Source organism: Diospyros lotus, chromosome 6 (genome assembly GCF_014633365.1).
Source record: "Diospyros lotus cultivar Yz01 chromosome 6, ASM1463336v1, whole genome shotgun sequence".
Classification (NCBI taxonomy): domain Eukaryota; kingdom Viridiplantae; phylum Streptophyta; class Magnoliopsida; order Ericales; family Ebenaceae; genus Diospyros; species Diospyros lotus.
The window spans coordinates 2148717-2168493 of NC_068343.1; the positions used below are offsets into that span (position 1 = coordinate 2148717).

Here is a 19777-nt window from a genome sequence, read left to right on the forward strand (position 1 = left end):
ACTTGCAAGTATAATAGTAAAAATATAGAATTGGCTGCATCTTTACATATTAAGATGCATTTAATGTGACTTATCTTTATCATTTTAATATACTTCTATTAACTAATAAAATATCTTAAGATATAATATATTAAATACACCTGAGTGACCTCCAAAACTGTTAAAAAAATATTTACACCTCACTGATAATGGATGGTGGGGTGGACGATGTCATTGTTTGACTTAAAACCCAAGTTATCTTAATAATTAAACGAATTTAAATAAATACTAAGATCAATAGTTTAAAATTGATAGCATACGTGTTGCAAAATATATAAAAAATAAAATAATTGAATATAATTATATTTTATTTAAAATGAAATCAACTCTAACAAGTTAACGATAAGACCAATATAAAAAGAGAGAAAAATAAATTATAGATAATAAATTAATATAATATTACCTCAAATAATATGTGTTCTCTTTAAAAACTAAAGCTCTATATTTATAGAGATAAATTATGGTAGTACAATAATTATTTATTAATAATTAATAATTTATAATATTACAAAAAATGTTATTTATAAAGTATGTTTGAAAATTGTTTTGAGAGTCATTTTACAGGGCCAAAGAGATTGACAAGTTCTTCTACAATGTCAGACAGCTTGACAGACAAACTTACAAAATGGAGTTAAAATACTAAAATATCCTCATCCATATTGCATTGAAAAAAGTGTAATACAATGTGGATAAGAACATTTTAATTTTTTAACCCCCATTCTATAAGCTTGTTTGGCAATCTGTTTGACTCTCAATAATTTTTTCAGGTTGACAGACAAATTTACAGAATGAGAATTAAAAGATTAAAATACCCTTACCCATATTGCATTGAAAAAAGTGCAATACAACGTGGACGAGGACATTTTAGTTTTTTAACTCCTATTCTATAAGTTTATCTGTTAACTTGTCTGACTCTCTAGCATTTTCCTTGTTTTGAACGTACTTGGATCAGCAATAAATACGATAATGATAGAATAAAGTAATGAATCAAATATTTTGTGGGTTTAAAATTATAAATTTGTAGCATGACCCATGCCTCTAGTATAATATTATTATTATAGAGAATGCAAATCAACGATTGATAATTTGATAGAGGGGGTGGGAGATATAAAATATATTTAATTGACTCTACTTAAGGGGATTAAGATTTATTATTCTCATCATTATAATGTTAATGAGTTGTATAATTCTTATTAACATTATCTAATAATTTAATTAAAATACCAAGCATAATAACGTCTACACCAAAGCTTAATTTATATAAAAAATAATAATCTACCAAAATTAAGAAAATAAACTGTAATTATCAAACACCACCTAATAAAATCTCATTAATTTTTTTAATTTATTTTGTACGTGCATAGCACTAGTTACCCACCTAATTATAATTAATTATACTCTTAAAATATATATTGTACTCGTAGAAAAAAAATCATTGATATAACTAATTGAATTTTAGTTGGATAAATTACACTATCAATCCCTTAACTTTGCATTTTATAATAAATTAGTCACTGTAATTTAAATTTTTGTCACTACACTCGCTGAACATGGATTTCTATTAAAATTAAGTTATTTTTGTATTTTTCACTAAATTCAAAAACTAATGTAATATATGTTAAAATAAACTTCAAAATCATTTAATATTAAAAATAATCTAAACTAATTTTAAAATGTATATTAGTGTATACCACTTCAAGTTTTGTTAATATAAATGAATAATAATAACTAATTTATTATAAAATACAAAGTGGTGAAATTTACACAATTATAGTCTATCACTAGTAATTGGACTTGACCGGACTCTTAGGTGTTGGGTCAGGGCCCACTGGGCTTGACAAATTGGGCTGCAACATGAAATATCAACACGGCCCGGCTTATTTCACCCTAAAATAAGTTCATGTATTTTTATGAAAACCAATTTTCCATAAATATTAATTGACTTTTTAATTGAGTTGAATAGTGTTACGGATATTTTTCGAACCGCCATTGGCTATTTTATGGACCGTTGTGGGCGAGGGATGGTCCAATGGTAAGGCCCAACCTCTCCAAGTTCAATGGGCTAAAGATAGAAGCTATCTCTGCGAGATAGCATAATTGTTAAAACGCGAGTTCTGATTACAATAGCAAGCGAGTTCCCGACGATGACTCTAGTTTACTGGGTCAACCCGATCAGCTCGTAAAGAAGACCATGAAATAGAACATTCGGATCTGATGTCCACCTGTCTTTATTCGTGGAAACTAGTCCCTATGTGGTGTGGAACTTTTACTCCTTGTTTTATGAAAATAATGACACATTGTTCCTCAACATATGGTCCCATAATTTGGGACTTTGTGTAAATTGTAAATACCCCCACTACAAATAAGGGGTCAAAAGCTATTGTACAAACAGGATACAAAATACATATTGTTACTCTGAAAAAATGATTAAAGAACAATAATGGACTAGGCATCATTATGACCGAACCACAAAAAAAACTCTTGCACATTGTTTATTGATGGTGTTATTGTTCTCTTCCCCTCATATTTGTGATTACTAGATCAGTACGGGCTGATGAATCTTAGTCGACCATTTATGAACGTCGATATTTTAGCACTAAAATGAAGACTTGTTATGATCAACGTCAATGGTAAAGGGGAGACACACGAGAAATTATGAGGTGGTGGTCAATCAATTCGAAGATCATGCTAGTTGGTTGTTGAAAATTTTGCCTGTAAGGAGGGTAGTCGTGACCGCTGCAGTTGTTTCCATTCCCCCATTGACTGGAACAATCTCAGGAATCCCTTCATGGGTTCCCTGTTAGTCGGCGACCCTTGTTCCAGGGATAGAGGCAGTTCAAGCCTGACAACAATGTCAAGAAACATCGGAGAATAGAATACCTTAAGGCTTGTTTCATTTTCTTATTATTTACTATTTGTGTGACGCATTGTACAATATATTAATGGAAAAATGTTGTATTAAGTGCTATTTTCGAGTGTCAACGTAATATTTTGGTGTTTCTCATTTTATTTTTAAATTTTTGGAAAAAAATATTATTTGGCTTGATATATATACAATACATAATATATAATTAATTGATTTACAAATGTTTATCACTTCATGTAATAAAAAATGATTTTGTTAACAATAGCCATTCAAACACTTGCTAAAGTGTATTTAATATATTTATTTTTAGGATGTCCTTTTTTATTGGGGCTTCGATTGATTGATCCTATAATTTTTTATAAATGAGATAAATTTGAGTTTGATTCATAATAATTATATAAAGAGGAGATTAATACATTTATTCTTCGCACTTAAGCAAGCTCATTTTTGAGCAGAGCGTAAAGTACAGCATGTACCACATGATTCAGCGAGCTGTTTCACGTTTACGGAAGGCCAAGGCCCATGCAGGCCCAGTGGGCCAGGTGGTCGGTGCGTCAACTTCGCTCGTTATCTCGGGTGCTGGGCCTACCACTGTCACACCACTGGGCCCCAAAATTAGTCCTAATTTTATCAATATCGATGTTCACAAGATTATATTACCATTATCGTTATCATTATACAAAAACTCTTCATTAACCCTTCTTATTACATGTCACGTAATTATATAAAAAGTTGATCCAACCCCTAACGACCGATACCTTAATTACGATGGAATCTACACGAACCACGTCCATTGGCCGACTGTAGTCACCTCGGTCTCCGTCTATGTCAGATGCGACGTCGTACAGCCCGTCGTAGTGGTCCACCTTTCCTCGCCTGAAATGGACTGATGGTGACGTGGCACGCTGAATGATTTGTAAGTTGGGACTGTGTCTGAAATCGTCGCCACGTGTAGGACCAAGGCCCCGCCACGTAGCCGCGCGTGGTCTTGGCGGCATTGAATTGAATTGAACCTACCAGCTGAAGGAAAATGTCGGGAAACGAAAAGAAGAACCCCCGCGAAATGAAGTGAATGCCGGATGTCTTTGGGGTGGGTCGAGCTGCAATCACCTGCTTCGCTATCTTTGTGTAAACTAATGCTTTGCTTCACTGAAACGGCAAAGGAAGATAAAAGAAGCTAACTACTTCAAGCCTAGAAGTCCACTTCTCTCTCTTCTCTCTATTGACGTTATTTGTGCGAGCATTGAGGCCTCATTGTCGGTGACCAGTGGGTTGTTGCAAGTAATAGATCTCAGGAACTTCGGGTGAAAGCAAGGAACCGTGGGGAAGGGATCCCAGTGCCTAGGGTTTGGAAGTTTCTTCTGACAGCTCAATCTAGGTGGATTGATTGGGAATCTGGACTGGGAGACAGCTTCCTCGGAGCTGAGTCCAAATCAGATCAATAATGGAGCTCCGTGCGACGCTTTGTCAAATCAGAGCGATTTCCGTATTTGGATAAAGGTTTAGCGGAGTGGCACGGTGTCATATTGCTGATTACTCATCGCGTCGTTTTGTTTCGCTGTAATGATTGTTTGTTTGTTGGAGGAAGTCCCAATTGTGTTTCTAAGGTGTAGCGTCCGGTTGCCTTTCTGATTCTCCGGGAAAGCGGAAAGGAAAATGGCAATGGCAGTGGCAGTGGCGGTTTGATAGATTTTAGTATATCTCCTATACTTTTGGGGAATAGCTGTTTTAGTTGTAAATTAAATCTGGAAAATGCCTGGTGGCCGGAGGAGGAGAATTCATTTTAGTAAACTATATTCGTTCTTGTGTTTACGATCTTCATTTACAGCTGAGCACAGCCAAATTGGGAAGAAAGGTTACTCGAGGGTTGTATATTGTAATGATTCCGATAATCCGGAAGCAGTTCAGCGTAGTTACAGAGGTAACTATGTTTCCACGACAAAGTACACAGCCGTGAATTTTATCCCCAAGTCACTGTTTGAGCAATTTAGGAGAGTTGCAAATTTATATTTTCTTGTGGTAGCCTGTGTTTCATTCAGTCCATTGGCTCCCTATTCGGCCTTTAGTGTTCTTGCGCCTCTGATGGTGGTGATTGGAGCTACTATGGCCAAGGAAGCGGTGGAAGATTGGAGACGCAGAAAGCAGGTAATATTTAATATTGTTTTACTTCTTCGTGATCAATTATTTGGGGAGTTCCGGTTCTGATGCTAGAACCTTATTTATCTATTAATTATGAGTTTTATGTTCAACAAAAATCTTTAACTAGGAAAATAATGTCCAGGTATTTGATTGTTTTTATGGAAAGAAGTGCATGTGCGGGTACCAACACTTAACATGCTATTGAATGATTTTTTTTTTTTGGGTACGTGAATGAAATATTTATTATTGGTTTCCTAATGGAAATTGGTTGCTCTTGCAGCACCATTAATATCATATTTGTTGGTTTATTTTCAAATTGGTGTTTATGATTTTCTTAATTTTTTTGGATTGCACTGGTGTACTGCCTAATCAGAGACCTGCTGATATGTTCACTTTTCTAAGTTGCCTGTTTAACATCACGAAAAAGTGAAGGTTCTACCCAGCAAAAAAATGAAAAAAGAAAAAAGTGAAGGTTCTATTTCTAATAGTGGTATTGTGGCATAGCTTCTCAAACCACCATCCTAACTTTCACAATTATTCTTTATCCACTTTATGTGCCACCATGTAACCCCATTTGAGGCATGGGATAGGCATTGCCATTTTGAATGTTGTACTTGACACGTGCTTTAACTTCCTGTTTGGCATCCTACGTCTAGAAACATAAAATGTCACTTGTTAGCATCTCAGGTGCATTAACTTAATCAGACTTAACTTCCTGTTTGGCATCCTACGTCTAGAAACATAAAATGTCACTTGTTAGCATCTCAGGTGCATTAACTTAATCAGACTTATGTACGCCACACTCTGACTTTCTTGTTGGGCTATAGGAATTTGTTTTTCCCCAATTCATACTCTTTATGTTGCCTTTACAACAAAAACAACTCCAACAATTACAAGCCTTAATTTTGCTAAGTTGGACCAGTTACTTGAATTCTAGAGCTTTAGCAATTTCTATCCATATCATATTCTTTATAAGGTCATTAAGGGTTTTCCAACAAGTTTTCTTCGATCCTTCTCTCCATCTTTTGTTGCAAACTTCCTCCATTTCATCTACTCGCCTTATAGGCATGTCTATTAGTCTTCTCCTCACATGTCTAAACCACCTTAATCGCATCTCCTACATCTTGTCTTCAATAGGTGGCATTCTAACTGTATTGCACATAACCTTTCTTTTATTTTGTCTTTTCTTGTATGGTTGTATATTCACTGTAACATCCTCTCTTAGTTATTCTTATATTTTGGACATGGTGGCACTTAATTGCCCAACATTTTGAGCCATATAACAAAGATGATCTTATAATTGTCAGATAGAACTTCCCTTTTAGCTACTCTTTATATTGCCTTTATGAAAATTGATATCAAAGCTTTTTTATATTTTCGAAGTAACCCTCGCTCCCTTTTTCCCGAGTTCCAAATATGCTTGACTTGGTAGGTATAATACTTGTGCCAATAGGTGCATATACAAATTAAGAGTATGTCCTATCCTGTTTTGGCAACATGACCTGTCTGAGTGATGCAGTTGAAGTTCAATTGCCTAGATGTTGATGACTCCTCAGAGGTCCAACAGAACACTTAAAATCCTATTAATCTATATTGTACTTTCCACCAACAAATTCCTTAGAACACGGGCACCTTACACGGTTATGTCCCCATCAAACATGGCTGAGGATCTTGTACTTGATCAATTAAACTATTTTTGTACTACTGAGATCGTGCTTATCTTGTAAGGTATGCATTCATTGGTTAACTAATACTTCTGGAAGGGGACAAGCATGGCTTGATTTTTCCCCTTGATCTATGAGATTTTGTCATTTCCACAAGCTTGTACTTTCAGATAATTTGTGTAGCCTTCTTCCATTCTTCATTTTGATGGTTGGAATGCTAATCTTTATTTTTGCCTGCTATTGTGTCTGATACAAGCCTAGGTTATGTCTTCGGTTTAAAAAAATTTCCTGCCTCGATGGAGTTCGCTAGAATTCCTTGTATTTGTAAATTATGGTGAGCCTTTGAAATGTTTCAGGACGTAGAGGCTAACAATCGACGTGCCAAAGTGTATGATAACAAGAGTGGTATTTTCGTGGAAACCAAATGGAAGAAACTACATGTTGGTGATCTTGTTAAGGTTTACAAGGATGAATTCTTCCCTGCTGATCTGCTTTTGCTTTCATCTAGCTATGAAGATGGGGTTTGTTATGTTGAAACCACAAACCTTGATGGAGAGACTAATCTAAAGTTGAAGCATTCTTTGGAAGTCACATCATCTCTACGCAATGAAAATTCGTTTCAGAAGTTTAAGGCAGTGATTAAATGTGAGGACCCAAACGAAGATCTTTATTCCTTTGTTGGAACTTTGTATTATAATAATGGTCAAGAGCTCCCACTTTCACTACAGCAGATTCTTCTAAGAGATTCTAAACTTCGAAACACTGATTATGTTTATGGGGTCATTGTGTTTACTGGGCATGACACCAAAGTGATGCAAAATGCAACTGACCCTCCTTCTAAGAGGAGTAAGATTGAGAGGAAAATGGATAAGATTGTGTACATCCTTTTTAGTACTCTAGTTTCGATATCATTCATTGGATCTTTCTTTTTTGGAATCGAAACTAAGAAAGATATTCACAGGGGAAAATACAGAAGGTGGTATCTTCTTCCAGACAATACAACTGTGTTTTATGATCCCAAAAGAGCTTCACTTGCTGCATTTCTTCATTTCTTGACAGGCCTTATGTTGTATGGATATCTGATCCCAATATCATTGTATGTATCCATTGAAATTGTGAAGGTTCTACAGAGTATATTTATCAATCAAGATCAGGATATGTATTATGATGTAGCAGATAGACCTGCCAGGGCAAGGACATCTAATCTGAATGAGGAACTTGGGCAAGTTGACACTATACTATCTGACAAAACAGGTACTTTGACATGCAATTCCATGGAATTTGTTAAATGTTCAATAGCAGGCACTGCATATGGCCGTGGCATGACCGAAGTCGAGATAGCTCTAGCAAGGAGAAAAGGGGATACAAAACCTGGAATTGGTGACAATTTTGCTGACTTACCTGGAAGTACCAGTGATGTTATGGACTCAAGAAGTTCAATCAAAGGTTTCAACTTCAGAGATGAACGCCTTATGAATGGGCAGTGGGTTAATCAACCTTGTCCAGATGTCATACAAATTTTTTTTTGTGTACTAGCAATCTGCCACACAGCCATTCCAGATGTGAATAAAGAATCAGATGAAATTTCTTATGAAGCTGAGTCCCCAGATGAAGCTGCCTTTGTCATTGCTGCAAGGGAGCTTGGTTTTGAATTCTTTGAAAGAACCCAAACGAGCATCTCATTGCATGAACTAGATTATGGGAGTGGAAAAAAGGTTGATAGGTGAGATGCTTGTTTAATCTTTCCAATTTTTTATATTCAAGAAAATTATTCATTGATAATTTGTTCTGCTTGCTAGCGGTTGCTGACTATAGCAGAAACTGCAAGGAGCTATTTCAAGAGAAATACATGTAACTATGTGTACTTAATTTTGCTTACAAAGAGGGATGTCAATAGGTATTTGTTTTGACATGGGTACTCAAAATAGAGCAAGTTGGAAAATTTTCCCAATGGGGCATGTATAGAAGTGAAAAAAATTTCCGTGGTTGGGACAAGTACAAGGTCCCTGACCTGGATGTAATTTTATTTATTTTGTCTAGATGTAGGGCTTTTTATTTAAAACATACAGCTTTTTAATCTCTGGATCCACTCCTTTCTACTACCAAATTTTGAGCCTATGATTCTTGAAGAATGATGCTTTATTTTTTCAACATTTTCCTTTGTATTTTTGGAATCTTTAGGTCTAATTTATCTGTCAATATGTTCTTTGCGTTATTTTTTTTTTTTTAATTTTAGTAGTAATCTGGGATGTAGCACATCTATAGGCGGGACAAAAGGATGGCTGAGAATACAAAATAGTTTGTAGAGATCATTTAGCACCTAATTGCTACAACTAATTCATGTTGCGTATCAGAACTGTCAATATGCATGTGTTTAAGTTTTAAAGTTTTAATAACAGGGGTGATGTACACTTGCCGCTTATGAAAGCTTGTGGTTTGAACATAGGTAAGATATAGGATTTCTTTATGATAGCATCGTGGAAAGACATGTAAGCATGGGGATTGCTTATTCCATTCACTTATCAAATGAATGTCAAGGAAACAGAAGGGGACAATTTGAAATCAGTGTCAGTTACTATATGATGGACTAGGCCCTCTTACTTTTGCCAGCAATCATCACAGTAGACTACTATCGACATGTTTGGATCAAACAGATTCTTGTTTTTTTGCATATTATAATGCTTCTTTGCTTATTATTATTATTATTTTTTTTTTGGGGGGGGGGGTTGGTGGTTGTCATTTTGCTTGTTTTCTGAAGTAAAACTGGCTAGTTTTACATTAGCATCCGACCACTTCTAAGAAATGTATCTTCTTGAATTTCATTCTATTCATTCATGATAATCCATTTAATATTATTTTCTGATTTGTTTTAGATTGTAGCGTTTTAGGAGCATTTCATGTGACGCCCCCCCCCCCCCCCCCCTTTCTCCCTTGCAGGTCATACAAGCTTCTCCATGTCCTAGAGTTCAGTAGCTCTCGTAAAAGAATGTCTGTCATTGTGAGGAATATGGAGAATCAATTGTTACTCCTTTGCAAGGGTGCTGACAGGTTTGATTCCGAAGTACATCAGTGATACTGTGCAAGGATTTGTTATATTGTGTAATTAATGTCAAATTTATCATATGCCTATATACATGTAGTGTAATGTTCGAAAGGCTCTCAGAACATGGACGCCTGTTTGAGGTGGAGACCAAGAACCATATCAAGAAATATGCTGAGGCAGGTTTGCGAACATTGGTAGTTGCATATCGTGAATTAGGTGAAGAAGAGTACCGAGGGTGGGAAGAGGAGTTCTTAAAGACCAAAACTTCTGTCAGTGAAAGCCGAGATGAATTGGTGGATGCAGCTGCTGATAAGATCGAAAGAGATTTAATTCTTCTTGGTGCTACAGCTGTTGAGGATAAACTGCAAAAAGGGGTCTGTATGCAAGATGCCTCTAAATAGTAATTACTGAGTTCTTCTATAAGTAACCGATTATGTATTCTAGTTTTCCTTATAAATTAGAAGTGTATGCATGCTATCTATACAATTACACAAGCCCAAAGTCCATTTTTATTGTCACCTCTCTTTATTTCAGCTATAGGAAGTCAGATTTCTTCTGGAACACTTGTCTGCATCTTTTCATTCCTTTAGGATTTGGAATTTTTTGAAAATAGTTTGATTTAAACATCCACCTTTTATCATATTTGTGTGAGAGTACAAGGGGTAGTAATCCAAGAACAACACAAAAATGGTTGGAGGAGAGTGGATGGTTGGAAAAGTAAAGGATAATTTTAACTCCTGATACACGTAAAATAAAAAAAAGAAAAGAAAAAGAAAAAGACAAGATATGGTTACATGACAGTATTGTTAAAACTCAAGCACTTTGTGCATGAAGGTTTCTATTGACATTAAAAGTTTACCCATCTGAATGCTTAGGCAAAATTTTTGGCATTCTTGAAACGAATTCTTTTTCTGACACTTTGTTTGGTGTGAAGGTTCCTGAGTGCATTGAGAAGCTTGCACAGGCTCAGATTGATATATGGGTCTTAACTGGTGATAAGATGGAGACGGCAATTAATATTGGGTATGGTGGAGAATGTTATTTCTTTTTATTTTTCTTCTGTTTATTTTCTTATGTTGAAGTTGCAGAAGTAATTATGGCACTTCCAACAGGTATGCTTGTAGCTTGCTAAGGGAAGAAATGAAGCAGATAGTGATTACACTAGATTCACCTGATATAAATGCCTTGGAGAAGCAAGGGGACAAGGAGTCTGTTGCAAAGGTATAGAATATATATTTAATCCCAAAAAAGAAAAGTTATAGCATTTGTAGTGAATTTTATAGCAATTGATTCTGGTAGTTATAACTGTGAAAATATAATCTTTTAGGCTTCAAGTGAAAGTGTAGGAAAACAAATAAGGGAAGGAATAGCTCAAATTGATTCAACTAAAGAGAACTCTATCACATTTGGTTTGATAATCGATGGCAAATCCTTAGCTTTTGCTCTCAACAAGAATCTGGAGAAGTCATTTTTGGATCTTGCAACAAAATGTGCTTCTGTCATTTGCTGTCGCTCATCACCCAAACAGAAGGCTCTGGTAAGTTGGTCATCATGTTGATTGGATATAGTGATTTTCTCTCCTGTTTCTCTACAAAGATCATTCAGTTGTTGCTATCATCAAAATAATCTGATAACTGCTGAAGGTGTGCAGGTTACAAGATTGGTTAAATTTGGAACAGGTAAGACAACATTGGCAATTGGTGATGGGGCAAATGATGTTGGCATGCTTCAAGAGGCTGATATTGGAGTTGGCATTAGCGGTGTTGAAGGGATGCAGGTTGGTGTAGCTTTTATTCCATATATCACTGGTGCCCTTTGCATGTATGTGTTCAGGGTGGGGGAATTCGGTTTGTGCCTGTCTATCTCAGAGAGCAAAAAACAAAAAAAAAAAAAGACTTAATCAACAACCTCATACTTTCCTGCTGTGACTGACTTGTGCTTTGACTGACAAGAAGGTTGCTGTAAATTGGATAGGTTTCTTGTTTGAAGGTCTCTTCTTTTTAGTTGGCATTTGGTTGATTAGTTTTAATTGGTTCAAAATGAGAAAAAGAGTACCTTATATATAGGTCAAGCACCGTTGTTTTGTGATGGTAATATTCTGTCAACTTCAGATTCTAGAGAACTGTGATAATTATGACTCAAAATTCTAATTCATTTGTAATTGAGTTTCCTAATTTGATCGTGATTAGGACTTGGAATTTGACTATAATTAGGATATTGTCAAATTCGATTTTAAGTGGGATTTATTTCATCTAAAGGAATATCCTCATGAATCATCTTTTAATCAGGATATAATTTCTTGTGTACATCTATAGATGATTTAGGTCAATGAATGGGTGTCCAATACCTTGGAATTAGTTGTAACAATATCATCTTAGTGATATTTTAATAGTAGCTATATCACTATTGTAGTGGCAATATCACTTTTGTTGTAGCAATTATTTGCTTAGTGATATTTTGTTATTTCTACCTGTGATTTTTTCGGGTTTGAGTTTTCCACGTTAAATTTATGTGTTTGTTTATGTGATTGATGGTTTGATCGTGGTTTGTATTCGATCCAAATTTCGTAACAAGAACCATCATACCATATATCACTAAATGTAGATTCAGTTGTACTGAAGGATAATTATTTTCTTTTCTGTTGGACCTTGTGGTTGTGACAGAGATCAGTATGATAACAAAAATCTGAAGTTTTGAGAGAGAGAGAGAGAGAGAGAGGAGGAGGAGGAGGAGGAGCTGCAGACAATTCAATGAAACCCTCTCCTACATCACTCTTGAACCATCATGTCTATTTCCTTCATTGATTTCTTTCTTTCATTTCTCCACTTCCTCTCATCTACTACCTGCTGCCCACATTTGTGAACATTTTGTCTATACTCCTGATGGAAAAATGATAGCTAGAAGTAAGTAATTGGCTTTTGATTTCGTTTTTTTGGGACCGCAGGCTGTGATGGCAAGTGACTATGCAATAGCTCAATTCCGTTTTCTTGAACGACTGTTATTGGTACATGGCCATTGGTGTTACAGACGAATATCAATGATGGTAATTCCTTCTAATTTGGTACTCACTTCAATTAGATATGTTAACAAAAGTCATTCTTGCAAGTTTGGGTTCTTAGTAAAACAGCAATAGCAGAAAATAAAGGAAAGAAAGAAAAGACTGGAAGATAACAGAAAACAGTTAAGTTAGAGGTTTGCACTCACGTATCTGCACATTTTTGCTCCATATTGAGATCCTGCTTTTTGAGAGAAAGAGAGTTTGCCAAATCATTTATTCTGTCACCGCTATACTGAATGATGCTTGAATAACACTTGATATGCTAAATGCTTCATCCCAGTTGAAAGTTTCTTCTTTCACTTTATTACTGCAGATATGCTACTTCTTCTACAAGAACATTGCATTTGGCTTTACTCTCTTTTGGTTTGAGGCTCATACCTCCTTTTCTGGACAAGCTGCTTACAACGACTGGTACATGTCATTCTACAATGTCTTCTTCACTTCACTTCCTGTGATTGCTCTTGGTGTCTTTGATCAGGATGTTTCTGCACGACTTTGCCTCAAGGTACAAACTTCTTCTCTTTTGAAAAGTTGTCTTTTACACTGAATAATTTGGTGGGAAAACAGTGCGAGCAGATAGAAACATTTTAAAAAAGAAAGTAGAAGACATCACCATCACCACAAGATCAAAACTTTAGTTCTTACAACTGGGGCACTACTCCTGTAGGTGTATTTACTACAGAAGTAATGATGGAGCTCAAAGGATAACAAGAACCAGTCTCCAGTCTTGTGTTGCATTTTATTTTGGTTGAGACTTTACAATTGTTAAATAAGATAAGTAAGAGGTATTTGTGTAATTAACTTTAAATACTTGTATATATACTCTTGTATTGTACACTTAGTAGAATACGCAGATTATTTTATTCTCATAACTTAACATGGTATCAGAGCCACAAACCCTAGTCAAACCCTAGACCCAGCCGCCATCGTCGACCGTCGCCGCGGCCTTCGTCGACCGCCGCCGCGGCCTTCGCCAACCGCCGCTGCCACCTCTGCCATCGTCAACTGACGCCGCTGCCTTCCCTGACCGACGCCGCTGCCGCCGTCTCCAATCGCACGATCGTCTCTCAAATTGCGTGGCCATATCTCACGCGTTGCCCAGATCCGCCGTCCCCCAGATCGCACGGTCGCAGCCCAGATCCGCCACCGTCCAGCTTGCACGGCCTCGCACTACCCAGATCCGCCATTGCCCAGATTGCACGGCCCAGATCAAGCCCAGATCCACAGCGCCCACTCTTCTCCTTGCGGCCTTTTCTTCTTCCGGCCGGCTCTTGCGGTGGTTTCTCTGATCACCACTCGTCGTCGCCTCGCCGGTCCAAATCCGACCATCCTCTTCCCGGCTGACCCCAGATCCAGCCACTGTTGTTCTAGATTTGTTCTGCCTTCTCCTCGAACGTACAACCCAACTTGCTCTGGATCTGTTGTGTTTTCTGCACAATGTCTTCATCTCCATCACACTTTTCATCCACAAGTCGCTCCACCATGTCCACACTTATAACCATTCTCTATTTTTCGGGCACACCAGTTATTACCACGGAGAAGTTGAGTGGACAAAATTATTCTGCTTGGTTATCTACAGTTGAGATTTGGTTTCTTCAACATGGTCTTGAGGATCATTTATCCAATACTATTTCAACTATTCCTGAGGGAGATCAACCTCTTTGGCGGAAGGTGGATGCCCAGTTACTAAGTTTATTGTGGCAGACTATTGAGCCGACTTTGATGCCGATATTTTGACCTCTTCGGGAGTGTAGTGCCCTATGGACTCGGGCTCTTGAGCTGTATACGAGTGACATCACTCGTATTTATGATGTGATTGGTGCTTTGTTCAATCTACGACAGGCTGATTTGGATATGACCACGTATTTGGGAAAACTCCAAGCTTCTATTACTGATTTTAATGAGTTGATGCCATTTGATACAGATATCAAGAAACAACATTAATAGAGTGATCACATGTTTATTGTCCTCTGTCTTCATGGAATTCGCCCGGAGCTCGAATCCGTTAAGACACAGATTCTCGGCAGTGCTTTTCTCCCACCTTTGACAGATGTATTTGCCAGACTACTTAAAGCCTCTTTTGTTATTGCTGATCGTGGCGTGTCCATACCTGAAGATCACTCCGCCCTTGTTTCGACCTCGACTGATCGTGGTCGTTGTCCTCGGCCCCAGTGCTCTTATTGTAATCGTCTTGGTCACACTAGAGAGACCTGCTATCGCCTACATGGTCGTCCACCTCAGGCAACAGTACTGCTAACATGATTGTTGGTACTTCAGAGGGTCAGACATCTCTCACACCTAGTGATTCCTCACCGGTGACTATCTCTGAGGGGGAGTATGCTCAGTTCCGGGCATCACAACAGACTACTTCACCTATCACGTCCCTTGCTGACACCGGTAATCCTACTGCTTGTTTTACTAAGTCCTCCTCATCCTCTCTTGGCCCATGGATCTTCGATTCTGGTGCTCACATGTCTGGTAATCGTTCTCTCTTATCTCATATTCAACCTCTGCAGTCTCTACCTGTTACACTGGCTGATGGCTCTCAAGCCTCAGTTACGGGTATTGGCACAACATCACCTCTCCCTACTTTACCATTGACATCTGTTTTGCACTTACCCCAATGTTCCTTTAATTTGCTCTCTGTCAGTCCATTCACTCGTAATTTTAATTGCTCTATAACTTTTTTGTTTGATTCTGTTCTTATGCAGGATCGGAGGACCAGACGGATGATTGGCACGGTTTTTGAGTCTCATGGCCTCTATTATCTATCTTCCCCTACTTCCTTAGGTCCATTGTCGATTGGGGCACCCATCTCTTCCCAATCTCAAGAAGATGGTTCCCAGTCTTTCTCGTATTTCTTTCTTAGAGTGTGAGTCTTGTCAACTTGGGAAACATAATCGTAGTTCTTTCCCAAGTACAAGCAATAAACGTGTTAGTTCTCCTTTTTTAATAGTCCATTCAGATGTATGGGGTCCCAGTTGTGTCAATTCAAAAGACGGTTTTCGGTATTTTGTAACATTTATTGATGATTTCTCTCGCACTACATGGCTTTATTTAATGAAAACATGTTCATAATTATTTTCAGTATTCACTACATTTTGTGCTGAAATTATAACTCAATTTAATTTGGCTATCCGTGTTCTTCGAAGTGATAATGCTCTTGAAAATTTGTCTCTCCCATTTAAATCTTATATGGCATCTGATGGGATTTTCACCAAATTTTGTGTCCTGGAACCCCACAACAAAATGGGGTGGCTGAACGCAAGAATTGTCATTTAATTGAGACCGCTTGCACGCTCCTTCTTCACATGCATGTTCTGATTCAATTTTGGGGTGATGCTGTCTTAACTGCATGTTACTTAATTAACTGCATGCCATCTTCTGTCCTTAATGACCAGAATGGGATTCCTCATTCTATTTTTTTTCCTCGAGTTGACTTATATTCTCTCCCCCCTCATGTCTTTGGGAGTACTTGCTTTGTTCACCATCTTGCCTCAGGTCGTGATAAGCTCTCTGCTCGTTCCATCAAATGTGTCTTTCCAGGTTATTCTTGCCTTCAGAAGGGGTATCGTTGCTACTCTCCTCAATTCACTCGATATTTTGTTTCAACAGATGTTATCTTCTTTGAGTCATCTCCTTATTTTCCTTCTTTGTCTGAGGTCTCCGAGTCCGTGTCTGCTGGCTTACCTTTGCCTGTTCCTTTTCTTGACCTTTCATTATCTCCATCTCCCCCCCGTTACCTTTCGCCTTGATCGCCCCGATCTTCAGGTCTATCAATGGCGTCCACAACCTGTGGCCCAACCAGCACTGCCTGTCATCACTAGTCCGAGGGAGCCATCTCCTAACTCATCTCTGTGCCGGTTAGTTCTTCCTTCTCTGGTTCGTCACCTTCGGCTTCTGATCTTGACTTATCTATTGCTCTTCGTAAAGGTACTCGTCATCGCACCACTTTCCATCCCATTTCACACTTTGTTAGTTATGATTCTTTGTCCCCTAGATATTCTGTTTTCGTTTCGTCTTTATCTTTTGTTTCTCTACCTATATCTATTCCCGAAGCTCTTTCCCATCCAGGGTGGCGGGCTGCTATGGTTGAAGAAATGTCTGCTTTACATTCCACCGGGACTCAGGACTTGGGACTTGGTATCTCTTCCCAAGGGTAAGTCTCTGTTGGTTGTCGCTGGGTTTACACTGTTAAAGTTGGCCCTAACGGCCAGGTTGATCATCTTAAGGGTCGGCTTGTTGCCAAAGGCTACACTCAGGTTTTTGGTCTTGATTATGGCGATACATTTTTTCATGTTGCTAAGATCTCATCTGTTTTCCTTTTTTTATCTCTCGCTACTATGTTTCACTGGCCTCTTCATTAATTAGACATAAAAAATGCCTTCCTTCATGGCGATTTACAGGAAGAGGTGTATATGGAGCAACCTCCTAGCTTTGTTGCTCAGGGGGAGGCTGGGCTAGTGTGTCGTCTTCGGAAATCTCTATACGGTTTAAAATAGTCTCCTCGAGTTTGGTTTGGTCGATTCAGTTAAGTTGTTCTTAAGTTTGAGTTAACTCGGAGTGAAACTGATCATTCTGTGTTTTATCGTTCTTAGTCTGGCCGCCACATTTTTCTAGTGGTATATGTTGATGATATAGTACTTACAGGGGATGATGATGTTGGTATCATTGAATTGAAGGCACATCTTCACCAACAGTTTCAGACTAAGGATCTGAGTCATTTGAAATATTTTTTGGGTATTGAGGTAGCTCGGTCAAAGCAAGGCATCTATATTTCTCAAATGAAGTATGCCTTAGATGTGCTAGAGGAGACATGATTGCTTGGATGTAAGCCCACAGATACCCCTATGGATCCAAATATCAAGCTGTTATCGAGACATGGAGAGCCTCTCTCTGATCCTGGGCGTTATCGTTGACTAGTTGAAAAACTTAATTACCTCACAGTCACTCGTCTTGATATTTCATTTGCTATGAGTGTGGTAAGTCAGTTCTTGGATTCACTTTGTGATAACCACTGGGATGCAGTGATTCGTATTCTTGGATATATTAAGGCTTCTCCTGGTCGGGGTGTATTGTATCAAAATCATGGGCACAGCCAGATTGTGGGATATACGAATGCTGATTGGGCAGGATCACCTAGTGATAGGCGATCCACATCCGGATACTATGTATTTGTGGGTGGAAACTTAGTCTCTTGGAAAAGTAAGAAACAAATTGTTGTCGCCATATTCAGTGCAGAAGCTGAATATAGGGCAATAATCGTAATAACATGTGAGCTAGTGTGGTTGAAACAATTAATTGAAGAGTTAGGAGTTACATAGGTTAAGTCTATGCAATTGGTTTGTAACAACCAAGCTGCAATGCATATTGTTTTTAATCCTGTGTTTCACGAGAGAACCAAGCATATTGAAATTGATTGTCATTTTGTTAGAGAAAATGTGTTATCTGGAGATATAGTTATAACATATGTGAGTTCCAACGATCAATTGGCCGATTTACTCACTAAGTCGTTTAGATGTTCTCGTGTGAATTATATTTGTACCAAGTTGAGCATGCTCAATATATATGCTCCAGGTTGAGGGGGAGTGTTAAATAAGATAAGTAAAGGGTATTAGTGTAATTAACTTTAAGTACTTGTATATATACTATTGTATTATACACTTAGTGGAATAGAGATTATTTTATTCTCATAATCACCCTAAGTTTATGATGTTACTTTATTCTCCTTATTTTCTGGTAAAACACTATGACGATCATTCTGTAACATGATTTGTGATGTTTTATTCCAGACCTAGTGTGTTTATATGAAAAATGGCCATCACCGTGTCAGCTATAACTTTACCAATTGAGCTGTGCTACCTTGCGGGAGAGGACCTATGTTATGTTAAAAGAATATTAGTTATGAATTCAGAAGTTTTCTCCTAATCCAACAACTGGTATATATGTGCTATTTTGTGATTTTTTTTTTGTAATGTTACTTCAAGTACTTGGCTAACTCCGAATTGTACAGGGAATTGCAACCTTTCTTGTAAATTAAAATTAACCTTAAAAGTATATTAGATCTGATGCCTGAGAAAGGTCCCTGATAACTTGAGAAAGTGTGTTATACTGGACGTTCCTTTCTGCTGTGTTTGCTCTCTATGCACGACGGACAGAAGTCTCACTTTGTTTGATGATAATTTGACAACTCAAAGTTAACTTCGCCAAGTGGTACCTAGCTCGAGTTGTTAACTTTATTCACTTGGACATATTTGGTATATAGCTTAAAGCTGTTTAGTTTGATTCTCTGAAGCTCCCTGCAGTGATGAGAGTGACTGTTTTGATGCTATTCTTTCTTCTTGTTGCAGTATCCTTTATTGTACCAAGAGGGGGTGCAAAACATCCTCTTCAGCTGGCCTCGCATACTCGGCTGGATGTTTAATGGGGTCATCAGCTCCATGATCATCTTCTTCTTAACCTCCAATTCCACCGCTCGCCAGGCCTTCCGGGAAGATGGCCAAGTTGTCGACTTTGAAGTCCTCGGAGTGATAATGTATACTTGCGTCGTGTGGACTGTCAACTGCCAAATGGCCCTCTCCATCAACTACTTCACTTGGATCCAGCACTTCTTCATCTGGGGCAGCATCGCCTTCTGGTATGCGTTTCTTGTCATTTATGGTTCTCTGCCCCCAACTGTATCGACAACAGCCTATCGCGTGCTGGTCGAAGCCTGCGCTCCCAGTGGTTTCTACTGGCTGCTCACCGCCATCGTTGTGGTTTCCAGTCTGCTGCCCTACTTCTCCTACAGAGCTTTCCAGACTCGGTTCCGGCCAATGTACCATGACATCATTCAAATACGACGATCTGAAGGCTCAGAGACTGAGACTTCTGGCGGGTCCCCGGCGCCGATGAAGGACAAAATATATCAGCTGAAGAAGAGATTGAGGGATATGGAATCATGAAACACAGATAGAGAGAGAGTGAGA

At 38.0% G+C, this 19777-nt stretch overlaps 1 protein-coding gene across 2 annotated transcripts; it reads left to right on the top strand.

Moving 5' to 3' along the window:
* Positions 1 to 3952: 3952 nt before the first annotated feature.
* LOC127803848 (probable phospholipid-transporting ATPase 8) lies at positions 3953 to 19777 on the top strand. 2 transcript variants are annotated; one of them, XR_008023583.1, is made up of 12 exons: positions 3953 to 5050; positions 7065 to 8431; positions 9646 to 9756; positions 9849 to 10125; positions 10686 to 10774; positions 10864 to 10972; positions 11079 to 11288; positions 11403 to 11528; positions 12696 to 12794; positions 13123 to 13314; positions 15521 to 19066; positions 19160 to 19303. XR_008023583.1 is itself a non-coding variant. In XM_052340419.1 (11 exons), exons 1-11 carry the CDS (start codon positions 4658 to 4660, stop codon positions 19751 to 19753), a joined length of 3567 nt encoding a protein of 1188 aa, XP_052196379.1. In that variant the 5' UTR covers positions 3953 to 4657; the 3' UTR covers positions 19754 to 19777. The 2 variants fall into 2 exon arrangements, 1 of the variants encoding a protein (XP_052196379.1); XM_052340419.1 differs by lacking the exon at positions 15521 to 19066 and having other exon boundaries at positions 19160 to 19777.